Here is a 13,743-nt window from a genome sequence, read left to right on the forward strand (position 1 = left end):
AGGAAAGCAGAGCAATAATAATAATAATTTATTATTTATACCCCGCCCATCTGGCTGGGCTTCCCCAGCCACTCTGGGCGGCTTCCAAAAACATATTAAAATACATCAAACATTAAAAGCTTCCCTAAACAGGACTGCCTTCAGATGTCTTCTAAAAGTCTGGTAGTTGTTGTTCTCTTTGACATCTGGTGGGAGGGCGTTCCACAGGGCGGGCGCCACTACCGAGAAGGCCCTCTGCCTGGTTCCCTGTAACTTGGCTTCTTGCAGTGAGGGAACCGCCAGAAGGCCCTCGGTGCTGGACCTCAGTGTCCGGGTAGAACGACAGGGGTGGAGACGCTCCTTCAGATATACTGGACCGAGGCCGTTTAGGGCTTTAAAGGTCAGCACCAACACTTTGAATTGTGCTCAGAAACGTATATTTCCGAGCAAGACACTTGGCACCAGGTTGGCTGCAGGAGTTGCCAAGAGGTGGCTTTTGGGACTGTATACCGGAGTTGTGCAGGGTTTACTCCTTAGCTTTTTCTTCTCCCAAAGATATCCTGCAAGGCTATGGAGATTTAGGGTCAGAGTTTTCCTTCTCCTAGGTAGGCTACCTTCCCAGGTTGATGAGTCCCATCTGCCCCTGACAAGCCTCCATAGCACATGCATAAATCACCTTCTTGACCATTGACTGTGCAAAAATATTTATATTTTTAAAAACCCATTCCCCCCCCCCCATATGGTTCCTCCTTTCTTTGTGCACCTCCAATTTCTTTGCTGTTACACGAAACACCCACTTTACTACTACGGAATGTCCTCAAACATTCACCTTTGAATGCAGAGCAGGATACTTTTTCTTTCTTATGACCTGCACGCCACCTCACTCTTCCCTGCCACACACACACACACACACACGTGTGTGTGTGTAGGTAGCTAATTACAGCTGTGAAGAGCCAGCTGAGCTGTGTCTCAGCAGCCCCCGCTGAGTGCTCACTTAATTCTCCGAAAATTCACTTCTCAGTTTGAAAAGACAATAATAGCTTAAGAATAATTGACGTGTTAATAAGAAGATGCTTTGAAGTCGGCATTTCCTCATTTTGGTGAAGCAGAGGCTGCGTGGGGGGAAGTAGTTCTAAGCAGAGGCAGGAGAACCTGGGCAGAGGAGTTTAGTGCGTCTGTGGGAGAGTCTCCCTAGAAAGGTTGCCAACTTTATGTGCAGGGAGGGCTCCTGTGCCTTTCAGCAGCTGCTGGCTGTGCTGAAATTTAGCAGGAGACTTTCCCCATTGCTTTGCCTTCCGATGTTTGAAGAAGCTCCCCCTGTTCAATTTCCATAACAGGAGGTGGTAGTTAATACCACAGGAGCAATGTCAGATTAAAAAGTTGGCAAATCTACTGCCTACTCGTCCCTGCACTGGGTTCTTCTAAGCCCTCCTCTTCCAGCCCCCAAGCCAATGGGACAGGGAAGTTGTGGCCTGAGGGAGAAACTGGACATCAGGAAGGGCACAGGGGGAGCTAGCTGCTCCGGCACCTGGAGCATTGCACATGCTGTGCACCCAGAGGCAGGGCCCAGGGGGTGAGCCGCCCATGGTGGGCTGCTTCCTGGGCGGCAGCGGTGGGGGGGGGGAGAGGGAGCTGTGCTGCTTTGCCAGCAGCCTTCCTCTCTTCCCTTGGCAGCTCGGGGGAGGCTCCCCCCCAGGAAGCAGCCTGGGAGTGGGGGGCAACAGTGTGCCTGTGACCCCCAAGCCTCCCCATAGCTGTCAAAACGAAGGGGGGAGGGGGGAAGGCCACCAGCAAGGTAGCACAACTCCGCCCCTTCCCCGGACAACTCAGGGTAGGCTTGGGAGTCATGGGCTCGCTGAATGTCACCCCCCTCAGTGATGACACCCAGGGCGGACCACCCCCACCGCCCCCCCTTCCTCTGCCCCTAAGGAAGGGAGGCATTTTTTTTGCTTTAAGTCAGGGTGGTAGTAGAAGCAGACTTATGGAGCACAGGATCCTATGATGCAAATGTGCACATTGACTTCTGCAAGTGTGGGCTGACTTTCAGAGGATTGGATAGCTCAGTTGGTTAGAATGTGGTGCTGATAAGGTCAAGGCTGCAGGTTCAATCCCCACTTGGGACAGTTGCCTATTTCTGCATTGCGGGTGGTTGGACTAGATGATCCTCAGGGTCCCTTCTATCACTTGCTGCCAGGGCTTCTTGTGAGCTCTGGGGCACCAACAGGATTTCCTGGGATCAGGATGTAGTGTGTGCATTGGGCCCTCCCCCCCCCCCAAATCTGGGGAAACCTATTGTTGAGAACTGTAAATTGTGCAGCTATTTAAAAAACGGAGACTCATCTTGTCCAACCCTGAACGTGACTCCTATCTCATTCTTTCTCACCCACACCCAGCTCCAGCTTGTGCTTCTGGGAAAATTAAGGTGGTGGGTGGGCAGAGACACACAGGCACTCTGTCTTGCAGTGTACCAAGCAAAGATATTCTTTAAAAGGGGAGAGGGACGTGGGATGAGATATGGTGGACTGCATCAGGCCCCCCCCCCAGCGAATCAAAACTTTTCTGGCCTCCCGAGGACCCCTCCCTCCATTTTGGTGATTAAAATAGGCAGAGCCCTTGGTCTCTCCCCCAGCCCAGTACAGCAAGAGGGTGCAGATTGCCCCCCTCCTCAACTATCATCAGACTGATAATTTGAGGAGGGGGTGATCAGCTGGAGGGAGGGGAGTTGTGTGCCCAACATTCATAGGAAGAATGCGGGGGGGGGGGAGGTTGCACAGACCAGCTGCTGCTGTGCGGCCCCAAAAAGTTTTGAAAAGTGTGAACGCGGCCCCTGGAGCTCCCCAAAGCCATTAGCCACCCCTGGACCACACCCTGTGACCTGGCAAAAGGTTGCGTGCAAAGTGTTGAGAAGCATTTGGGCATTTAAGCAGCAACCAGAGTTCAGAGTCAGGCAACAGGCATCTGGTATGGCCTTCTGCTCTCATAGGGGCCAACAAGATGCATGTGGGAAACCTGCAAGCGGGACCTGATCCCAAGATCCCTCCCCCTTCCTGTGGCTTCCAGCAATTGGTATTCAGAAGCATTATTGCCTCTGACTGCGGAGGCAGAGCAGGGCCATTATGCCTAGTAGCCGTCACTGTCTCCTGTGGAGTGGAGTTCCACAGTTTAGCTCTGCACGGCGTGAAGAGGTCCTCTATCTGTCCTGAATCTTCTTCCAGCGTTGTTCAGTTTCTTCGGTCTGAGGGAGAGAGACGCCATCACACCCACACTGACCCTCCCTTGATCCACACGCCACACACAGGATTGTCTTGATGAGCTTTTATATAGAGATATTTATATAGATATTTATATATAGATTTCGTTTCTTTCAAGTGAAATTTCTGTGGATCCCACGTTTCACCTGCTGGTCTCATCAAATAATCCCATGATTCTTCAGATGCCGACATGCTGGCCGGCTCAGCTCAGTTCCTCAGTGTGGAGTCGAAATGATTTGCGCTCCATTATTCCATTTTGTTCCCTCACCCACGGGCGGGAGGAGGAGGAGGAAGAGGGGACCTCACCCTTATTCCCCTCCCAGCCCTCGGTGAACAACCCTGTAAACAACACACCGTCTGAGGCCAACACGACCATTTTGGACTACAACTCCCATCAGCACGTGCTGGCTGAGGCTGATGGGATTTGTAGTCCAAAACAGCCAGAGGGCTACCTTGTTGGTGGCAGCTGGCCTAGGTCATTCTGGTGATTGGGATTGCTTTGTACATCACATGTAGGGGGAGGGAGCTGAACCTCCCCATCCCCCCCCAAAGGTTTCTCCCACCCCCATTGCTCTGCAATTTGGCTTGAGAAGAAGTCTCTGTTTTGGCAATTGTAATGAGTGATTAAGGAAGTGAGTGATGGAAGAGGAAGGGAGGGTCCTAACCCTGCTCCCCTCCTCCCCAACCATAAGGCAATGCTGAACCTGAAATGTTCATTCTAAGAGGTGTGGAGGGTGGGGGGAGCTCTGAGGAAGGAAATCTGTCCTACAGAAGATCCCCCCCCAAAGGTTGGGGAGAAATATGTAGTGAAGTCAGCAGTGGGCAGCAGCAGCAGAGGGAGGTGAGAAGGAAACGATGGCATCCCTAGCACAACTCCCTGCCCCCCCGCTAAATTGGTCCATGGGGTCTGGGCAGAGGGAGCATGTGCATCTATGGGGATGGGGTCTCCTTCCCCACTCAGGTCTGTTTTCTCCAAGGCTCCACCTTCGTTGGAGGGGGCTGAAATCGCCATCACTTTCTTGAAAGGAGGCAGCAGCTGAAATCCCCCCTCCTCAAAAAAGGGGGGCTTTTCCTTGTCTGCCTCCTAAGTTGGAACCAGCGGGCACTTGCTGTGTCTCCCTGACCCACGTGATCCCTCCCTCCCTGCTGCCATGCTTTTATTTCTGTGGGCTCCCCTCCCCCATCTGAAGCATTCAGAATACAGCCTGGCAGGGGATGGTGGGAAGAAGGTGAAGAGTTTCTACAGATGGAGGGGCTTAAAGACTCCGTTGCAAGGGCCTGGGTTACAACGGAGGGAGGGGAAACAGCAGTTTTCAGTGGGTGGTCGTGTGCGTGCGAGTGGGACAAGTTGTTCTGCTTTTGGAGCAGGGGAGGGCTGGCTACTCGATCTCCAAGATCAGGTCGTCCCCTTCCAAGCTCATCTCTGGCTTGACGTAGATCTTCTTGATGGTCCCCGTCAAGGGCGAGTTGACCACCGTCTCCATCTTCATGGCGCTCAGGACGCAGAGGGGCTTCCCCTTCTCGATGGGGTCCCCTTCCCGCACTTTGATGTCAATCACCTTTCCGGGCATGGGGGCCCCAATCTGGCCTTTGACGTCCTTCAGGGCTTTGGGGTGGAAATGCATTTCCTGGAGTAGAAGTGAGAGAGGAGAGGAATGATATGCCAGGATTGCTTTTCCCAGTCTAGACTACAACACCCATCAGCCCCAGATGCTGGGGCACCAAGTAGGGGCTGGCTGATGGGAGCTGTAGTCCCAGGGTATAAATCGGAGTTGGAAGGGAGCCTGAGGGTCATCTAGTCCAACCCCCTGCAATGCAGGCATCTCAACTAGATCATACTTTTTTGTGTTCACTTCTCAAACCTTTATTGGCATATAGACAAGATTCTAGTAAGGTTCAGTACAATGAAATCACTCAGCAAAATCTGCAACTAACAATTAAGATAGTGTTGAATAATATTCACGAATCCTCAGTGCATACATGACTGATGGTCAACCAACCTCTGCTTAAAAACTTCCAAGGAAGGGAGAGTCCACCACTTCTCGTGGGAGTCTGTTCCACTGCTGAACAGCTCAGCTCTTACTAAGGCCAAAGATTTAGACTAAAGGTATAGCCTAGACTTCTCTCTTGATTTCTTTGTGTGTAGAATTTGGTATTTCAACTGTTGTTTTTTGACACACAGGAGCCCATTGGACTATGCCACCCCCCTTATTTGAAACAGTACACTCCCTAGACAGCTGACATCCTATCAGTCCTCTGGACATGTAGACTGGCTCATAGATTGTTTAAAAATGTAATTGGAGATAGAGATTCACGGAGGAGGAGTGGGAGTTTATTGTCGGCTTTCAGCGTTAGCCAAGAGAACCTCCATGTGCATCTCTCCTGTCATGCTGGAAGCTGTTTCCTTCATGCCCCCTCTTAGGGATCTCCTGGATGGGTCTGGCTGAGCCCTCTGTTGGGAACAGGATGCAGGGTAAGGTGCTAGATCAGATGAGAAGGGACCAGGCCCCAAAGGGATGCAATACCAGCATTGTATTGTCATTTGTTAAATCATCGCTGGTGAGTAAGAATTGTATTTTCAACCCCCTGCTTGCCCACCTCCGAGGCTGATTGGTACTGGCATTTCAGTGCTGATGAATCTTTTTATTTTTAATATTTGCATTGCTGGTTGCAAGATTATTATTTTTTTCAGGAGGGCACGGATGAATTTTAATGATTAGAGAAGCATCCAAATCGAGCAAAACAAACACACCCGAAAGGGCACTCGATTCATCTTCCCGAACTGCAAGTCTAATCTTGCAAGCTGTGATCTGGATCTTGGCGCCAGCTTGTCCACCCACTTATCTATCCCTGGTCCTTATTTGCTCATGGTTAGCCTGCTTATTTATTACCTGTTGGAAGTCTGGGTGCCACTCAGAAAAGGGGTTAGCATGGCGTTTAAACAGATAGAGACCTCCAGATTCCCAGATTATCCCTGTACCTTTGTGCTGATCTCATTCTACCCTTTGAAGTTAGACCGATACTTTTTAGGTTGCATCCTATTCATAACTTCCTCCTCCCAGTCTCATTTGACCTTGAGATGCGAGGCCATTTTGGATGTATCTTCTGAGAATGAAGGGGCAAGCATGGCTTCTTTGATTCTCCAACTAGATAGTTAGCTAGGATTATAGAACTCTTTCCTATCAAGAAGGAGAGTGTACCACCTCTTGTGGGAGTCTGTTCCACTGTCAAACTCTTTCCTATTAATTTGATGCCTTCATACCCCACCTTTCCCCCAAGGAGCTCAAGGTAGCGTGCCTGGTTCTCCCTCATTTTTTAATCCCCACAACAACCCTGTGAGGTGGATTGTGATGAGAGGTATCAGTGTCTGGCCTTCAAGGCCATCCAGTGAGTTCTCATGGCCGAGTGGGGGCATTTGAACCCCGGTCACTCCCATGTTCTAGTCTGAAACTCTAACTACTAGACTACCACTGGCTCTCAATAACCGTAAGCTTTCTTGTTTTATTTTATAGCTTTCAACTAAATGTGTGCTCCAATCAAGGGTTCAAGGGCCTTCTCGGTAGTGGCACCTGCCCGTGGAACGCCCTTCCGTCAGTTGTCAAGGAAATAAACAACTACCTGACTTTTAGAAGACATCTGAAGGCAGCCCTGTATAGGGAAGTTTATAACATTTGATGTTTGACTATGGTTTTATAATTTGTTGGAAGCCACCCAGAATGGCTGGGGCAACCCACTCAGATGGACAGGGTAACAACAACAACAACAACAACAACAACAACAACAACAACAACAACAACAACAACAACAACAACAACATACATTTAACTAAAGTTAGCTTCTGCTGCAGCACACAAAATCCGCAGAGTAATCTTACCTTCATGGCTTTTGTGTCCTTGACCAGGATGGAGCGCAGTTGTCCATTCATCTCAAAGAAGACCTCCCTCTGGCCGGCCCGGTTTAAGTCTCCCAGCGCTAAGGCTTTGATGTGGAGGGTCTTGCCGCGTTCCAGCTCCACCTACGTGTCGGGAAGACAGTAAGCTCTGAGTTCCCTTGCCCTGGAGGGCCTGCTAGGCTAAAGCTAAAGCTCAGGGGAAGAGGATCTCCTTTGCATGCAGAAAGGTCCCAAGTTCAATCCCTGGCATCTCCAGGTAAGGCTGGGGGACACCTTCATGAACCCACCGAGAGCTGCTGCCAGTCAGTGCAGATAGCACTGAGCCAGATAGATGCAGTAGGCAGATGTTTCCTGTGCCTTTCTGTGAAGAGGATACTGAGCTAAATGAACCTACGGTCTGACTGATGAGACAGATTCATAGAATCATGTAGCCCAAGTCCCTGCAATGCAGGAATATGAAGCTGTCCTATACGGGGATCAAACAGGCAACCTTGGCTTTATCAGCACTGCACTCTAACCACCTGAACTATCCAGGTGATTCCTATTTAAGACCAGCCCTTTATGCAGAAACATGCAGACTAGAACCTTGTTTTGTTTTTGAGGACACGACTTTAGCTCAGTGACCAAACTTCTGCTCTGCAATGACATTTCCAGGCTGGGTTAGGAAAGACATCCAGTCTGACTACGTGGTACTGCTGCCCCAAAGGTACCTTAGTGTGGGGAGGGCCAAATAACTGTCCCTCGTTGAGACATTGCCAACTTCTGATAATGGCCCACCCCCAGATCGCTGGGGAAGAGCACCTACACCCAGGCTGGAGGCGCCCCACTGCCTCTTGGCAAAGGGGCTTGTGTGAATCTCTGCCCCCCACCCTTCGGGTCACCTCAAACTCTTCCGCGATCTTCGGCCCCTCCAGGAAGAGGCGGGTGTTGAGGCATTCGACGGGGCCAAAGTTGGCTGTGAAATCCTTGAACTCGTTGAAGACCTTGGGGTACATAGCAGCTGAGAGAACGTCCTCTGGGGTGATCTCTTCTTCGTGCTGTTCGCACAGCTCCTTCTCCAACTTCACAAAGTCCATGGGGGGAAGGGAGGCCCCCGGGCGGCCCTCGACGCGGGGCAGGTCTTTTAATACCTGGAGGAGTGCAAAGGAGACAACAGCTCGTGTCCCTGATGGGGTGACTCAGGCGGACTGGTCTTGACCAGGGGCTGGGAAACAACTGAGGACCAGAGATCACCTCGCCCCAGAGATCCCTACCTGGAATCTCAGACAGGGCACTGCTGAGAGAACTGCATGTTCCAGAGGTGCACTTTGCTTATGTAAGAAATGGGCCTTTTAGTGTTGTGCCTCCAGCCCTCTGGAAGCTGTTACCAGCCGAAATGAAGAAAGATCTTCTAATGTCTTCTTGCTTAAGAAGGATTTTCCAGAGGTGTGACCCAGTTAATCCCACTCCCAATCTGAATTCGGTGGACTTGATGTAATTTAACTCTGCTGATTTCAAAGCATCTCCTCAGAGTATGACTGACCTGGCTATCTTCCTAAATACATAAAAATGCACCACCACCACAGTGAAGGATTTGCAATGCTTCGTCATAAACCTGGATTTGCATGAAATCAGGGTGGGAAAAAGGGAGAGGGGGAATTGGTGGTCTAAAGCAACAACAGAAGTTTGAGTAAAGCAGCGTTGCAGGGAACTGAGAAGAAAATGTCGGTTGAAGAAGCTGTGAGAATGGTAGGGGTATGAGGGGCTGGGGGTTTGTGTGAGAGGTAAAGGGAGTGGTGGGAGTTGTGAACTGATTTATTTTGGTCACTGATCAGAGGGGTGGTGGGAGTAAGAAGAGGCTGTGTTGGCGAACAACATGAGTAGGGGTGGCAGCTCCATGTCTGATATGATTATCATCCATGGAACCCCAATGTCAGGGAATGGTCTGAAGACGAGGACTGGGGGATGCATTCTGTGGCAGACCAGTTTCTCTCCGATGGAGAGCTGGAGGGGGAAGAGTCGCCTCCCTTGTTTACAGCGTTCAGAAGCAGAGAGAGAGGCAGGAGCTGAACAGCTGAGGAGGGAGTTACCCAGTTACGAGATAATGACAACAGAACCAGAAGGGAAGGGGCGGCTAGTGGAGACGTCTCTTGAGAGTGTGGGGGACCTCCCCTCGGACTCGGAGATCCGAACGTATCAGAGAAGAAAGGAGTCAGAGGGAGGGAGGAACTTCCTGTTGGTGCCCAAAATGCTGCAGTAGCCAGAAGAATGATTGGACTAGGCAACTGCTTCCTTACTGAAAGCTGTGTATTTGTGTTCGCAACATGACACTGTAATAAAAGGACTATGAATCTACCAACTGCTCGTTAATTCTTATCTGGGAAGTTGCAAAAGGGAGGGGAGAACTCTCCACGCCTGACACCAAAGGTGCTTACCTTGGAGCGGAAGGGCTCTGGGAACCCCCCATAGGGGATACCAATGTAGCCCTGCAGGAACTCCACCACCGAGAGCGGGAAGGAGAGCTCGTCCGCCTGAGCCTCCACTTCCTCCCGCGTCAGGTTGTTCTGGACCATGAACTGCGCCAGGTCGCCCACAATCTTGGAGGAGGGCGTCACCTGCAGGGAGCAGGAAGGGGTGGGGGGAAGAAGAGGGAAAAGGTGAGAAGACGGCTCCCTCTTGGGAGAGGGCCAATGAGCCACTGGTTCTCCCTATGGTCAATAGGCATAGAAATTTTACAAAGCAAACAAGCAAACAAACAAACAAACAAACAAATAAATCCACCCATCTGCCGTGGATGTTGCCAAATTCTAGTGTCACAGGAAAAGGAAAAAGCCTTTCTCTCCACCCACTTTCTCCACGCCATGCAGAATTTTGCAAACTTTTTTCTCCGCTCGCCTTTCCTCCAAATTAAAAAGTCCCAAATGCTGCAATCTGCCTTCACAGAGGAGTCGCTCCAACCCCAAAGGCCCCATGGAATCTTTATCATAGAACTGTAGAGTTGGAAGGGACCACGAGGATCATCTAGTCCAACCCCCGGCAATGCAGGAATCTTTGGCCCAAGGTGGGGCTCAAACTCATGACCCTGAGATTCTTTGGTGCCCTGGCTGCCCCAAAGGCCCGCCCCTCCTCCTCTCCTTGCTGTGGATGGGAGGGAAGCCACTGGGAGTTGGGCCCTGGACCAGGCGCCACTTACCTTTATGAGGTCCCCGAGGAGCTTGTTGGCCTCGACGTAGGCCTTTTTCACCTGCTTGAACTTGTTCCCCAGCCCCATGCTGTGAGCCTGGAAGTGGAGGTTGGTGTACTGGCCTCCGGGGATCTCGTTCTCGTACACATCCGCGTTGCCGGACTTCATGGTGGCCGTGCAGTCAAAGGAGGCATAGAGGCCCCGCGCCATCTCCCAGTATTCACTGTAGTCAAACACTTTCTCTATCTGGATGCCTGAGTCAAGAGGGTGGGGTGGGGGGAAGAGAGCTCTATGTAGTGGGGTAGGAATGGGAAGCCTTGTTGCTTTAGCCTACGTGGGGAACAATAGCTATTGGGGTTAGCGGATGCTGAAAGCCTTCTCCTCCATGCATTTGTCCAATCCTCTTTTAAAAGCCACGGAGGCCAGCCCTTCCATTAGACAGGATGCGGTGAATACCTCAGGGGGCAGATGCTAGGGGTTGGGAATCAATGGCGAGGTGCTGGGGGGCAGAATTGTGCCTGCATTGCACCTCCTAAGCTGCTCTCAGGGGCAGTGGAGGGTGTGGCCCCATCACCAGTCTTGAAGAAAGATACAACTGCCAACTCGTTGGCTCTTATGTGTAAGGGAGGGAGGGTGCCATTTTTTCTTTGCTTCAGGCGATCAAATGTTTTGGGCTGGCTCTTTTTGAAGCCGTTGCCACATCTCGCAGTAGCAATTTGTTAAATATGTCTTATTACCAACCCTTCAACAAAAGGTCCCACAGCTGGTACAAAACAATCAGGAGTGTTAGGAAGATGTGTCAAAATTCTTAATAATTTAAATAACATCAAAACCATCTCGCTAACACCAGAAGCAGCATAGAGTTACTCAACAGGAAGGTAAACCATCAGAATTTTCAAAAGCTGTGGTAAAAATACATGCCTTTAGCTAGCTTCCAAAGCATGGGTCACATTCACACCACACATTGAAAAGGCTATGCAAATTTAATAAAGCAGATTACATACATATCTTTTGGGATTGTTCTCAAATAGAAATATTCTGGAGAACCATTCAGGCTAATATCTCTGATAGGTTAGGATATTATATACCCTTTGGAAGCAATAATATTTCTGCTTGGTCATCTAAAATAGGTTATTATAGAAAATGATCAAGAAACGGTGTTCAACCTTATAACTGCTGCTAAAATTATAATAGCTAAAAATAGGGGGAAGCATATTTCCTAATACATCTGAATGGACTGAGAAAATTTGGCTTATAGCAACTATGATTAAGCTAATTTATTGTAAAAGAATACATTTAAACTAACCTAACAGGTTTGTGGGAAAAAATGTATTTTTCTGGAATGTTTCAGAACAAGTTCAGTGATAACGCCCAACCTTATGCTGCTTTCAACCTGCTGTAACAATATTTTACTATGCTCTTTTTCTTTGTTTTTGTTTTTAGTGAAATAAAATGCATTTAAAAGCCAAACAGAATGCTATGATAGAATCCCGGGAGCTGTAGTTTGTACAGGGTGCCGAGAGTTGTTAGGAGGCCCCTATTCCCCTCACAGAGCTACAACTCCCAGAGTTCCCCCTAGACTAATCCACTCTATAAACTGTAGCTCTGTGAGGCTTATAAGGGGCTTCCTAACAACCCTCAAACCCTTTAACAGCACCCAGAATGCTTTGGGGGAAGAAGCCATGGTGGCTTGCACCATCATGTATGGTGCCTCTGCGGCCAGGGACAGCACTGGTGCCGGGGACAAACCTCAAGGTCTCCTGCTTCCCTTCCTTCAAGAGGAAGTCCCGCCTCTCTAATCTCTGGAAGCCCCTCCCTCCTCCCGATTTCCGCACCTGTGTCGTGCTCAGTCCCACGGGTGCAGGCCACCATGGCGCCCATGCTCGGCTGGGAGGTCATCCCAGACATGGCGTCCACGGCAACGTCCACGATGTCGGCCCCTGCGGCGGCGCAAGCCAGCATGGAGGCCACCCCGGCGCCCGAAGTGTCGTGTGTGTGGATGTGCAGTGGGATGTTGGGGAAGTGTTCGCGCAGCGCCGACACCAGCATGGAGGAGGCCTGTGGCTTCAGGACGCCGGCCATGTCCTGAGGAAGAGAGAGAGGCATTCAGGGAGGCCGAGGTGGGAATTGCAGAGGGATTGGTGTGAGGGCAAGGTGGGGGAGGGTAAGGCCAGGGCGGGGCTTCATAAAGGGAGGAGTCAGTGAGAGGGGAGGAGCCACACGGAAAAAGGTGGGTGCAGTGGGAACCAAAACAGGGAAGGGAATGAGCCCCTTCACTGTGTGGGGTTCAGACCAGTGGCGGGCCTCCTTTTACCTTGATGGCCAAGATGTGGGTGCCAGCTTTGACCAGCTCCTCGGCCAGGTTGACGTAGTAGTCCAGGTTGTACTTGGTCCGGCTAGGGTCAGCCACATCCCCCGTGTAGGAGATGGCGGCCTCCACCACGCCTCCTGCCTGCCCAGCCGCCTCCATCCCCAGCAGCATGTTGGGCAGGTAATTGAGGGAGTCAAAGACCCGGAAAATGTCCATCCCGTTCTCCTTGGCCACTTGGCAGAACCTGAGGAAGGGAACATGCAGGATCGCTGAGGGGAGAGGGCTTGGGGCACAAGGGGGGCACGAGGGAATTCCAACCCCCATCCCACAGACCCCACATCCTATTTTATAGAATGCGATGTTTTGCATTTGCCTTATAGATTCGCAGAATTGCAGAGGGACAAAGAGGGTCATCTAGTCTAACCCCCTGCAATGCAGGAATCTTTTGCCCAAGGTGGGGCTCGAACTCATGACCCTGGGATTAAGAGCTTCATGCCCTACCAACTGAGCTATCCAGGCAGAATCGGTATTTAAGCTACTTAGCTTAACGCACATTGTAAACTGAGTAGAGATTTGCTGAAATGTAAGTGGCATACAAATACAAATTGGGCCGTAGCTCAAATGGTAGAGCATTTGCCTCACATGCAGAAGGTCCCGGGTTCAACCCCAGATGTCACCTTCAAGTAGGGCTGGGAGAGACTCCGTGCCCGTGATCCCAAAGAGATGCTGCCAGTTGGTGTAAGAAATACTGAACTAGATGAACCAATTGTCTGAGTCAGTCCTACTTTCTCCCCAAACTGCTCACGTAATTTTAGAAAATGTGCTTATCCTGCATAATTGGGAAGCCGGACTGCAGATCATCACCCAAGGAACTTACTTGAAGACAGAGTTGTCTGGATAGTTGGTGTAACCCACAGCGTTGGCCCCTCTCAGCAGCATCTGGAAGGGGATGTTGGGGATGAGCTCGCGCAACTCTTGGAGGCGGCGCCAGGGGCATTCGTAGAGGAAGCGCATGGCCACGTCAAAGGTGGCACCTGAGGATGGTAGACAGGAGGAGGAGGCAGAGGGAGGAGAGCATCAGTGCAATGTTGCAAGAACACAAGAAGGGCTAGCTGGATCAGGCCAATGGCCCATGCAGTCCAACATC

At 50.7% G+C, this 13,743-nt stretch overlaps 1 protein-coding gene across 15 annotated transcripts in view; it reads right to left on the bottom strand.

The window, feature by feature from the left end:
- Positions 1-3,279: 3,279 nt before the first annotated feature.
- PC (pyruvate carboxylase) overlaps positions 3,280-13,743 on the bottom strand; it is a 269,742-nt gene continuing 259,278 nt past the window's right edge. For all 15 annotated transcript variants that reach the window (XM_083589358.1, XM_083589350.1, XM_083589351.1 and 12 more), the window contains 8 exons: positions 13,474-13,630; positions 12,600-12,840; positions 12,121-12,370; positions 10,295-10,539; positions 9,537-9,716; positions 8,004-8,252; positions 7,105-7,245; positions 3,280-4,858 (listed from right to left, as the gene is read on the bottom strand). In XM_083589358.1, the coding sequence (XP_083445484.1) occupies positions 4,610-4,858; positions 7,105-7,245; positions 8,004-8,252; positions 9,537-9,716; positions 10,295-10,539; positions 12,121-12,370; positions 12,600-12,840; positions 13,474-13,630 (1,712 nt within the window). In that variant the 3' untranslated portion in view covers positions 3,280-4,609. The remainder of the gene's footprint in view (positions 4,859-7,104; positions 7,246-8,003; positions 8,253-9,536; positions 9,717-10,294; positions 10,540-12,120; positions 12,371-12,599; positions 12,841-13,473; positions 13,631-13,743) is intronic.

This window comes from Podarcis filfolensis (genome assembly GCF_964270895.1).
Source record: "Podarcis filfolensis genome assembly, chromosome: 16".
Lineage (NCBI taxonomy): Eukaryota > Metazoa > Chordata > Lepidosauria > Squamata > Lacertidae > Podarcis > Podarcis filfolensis.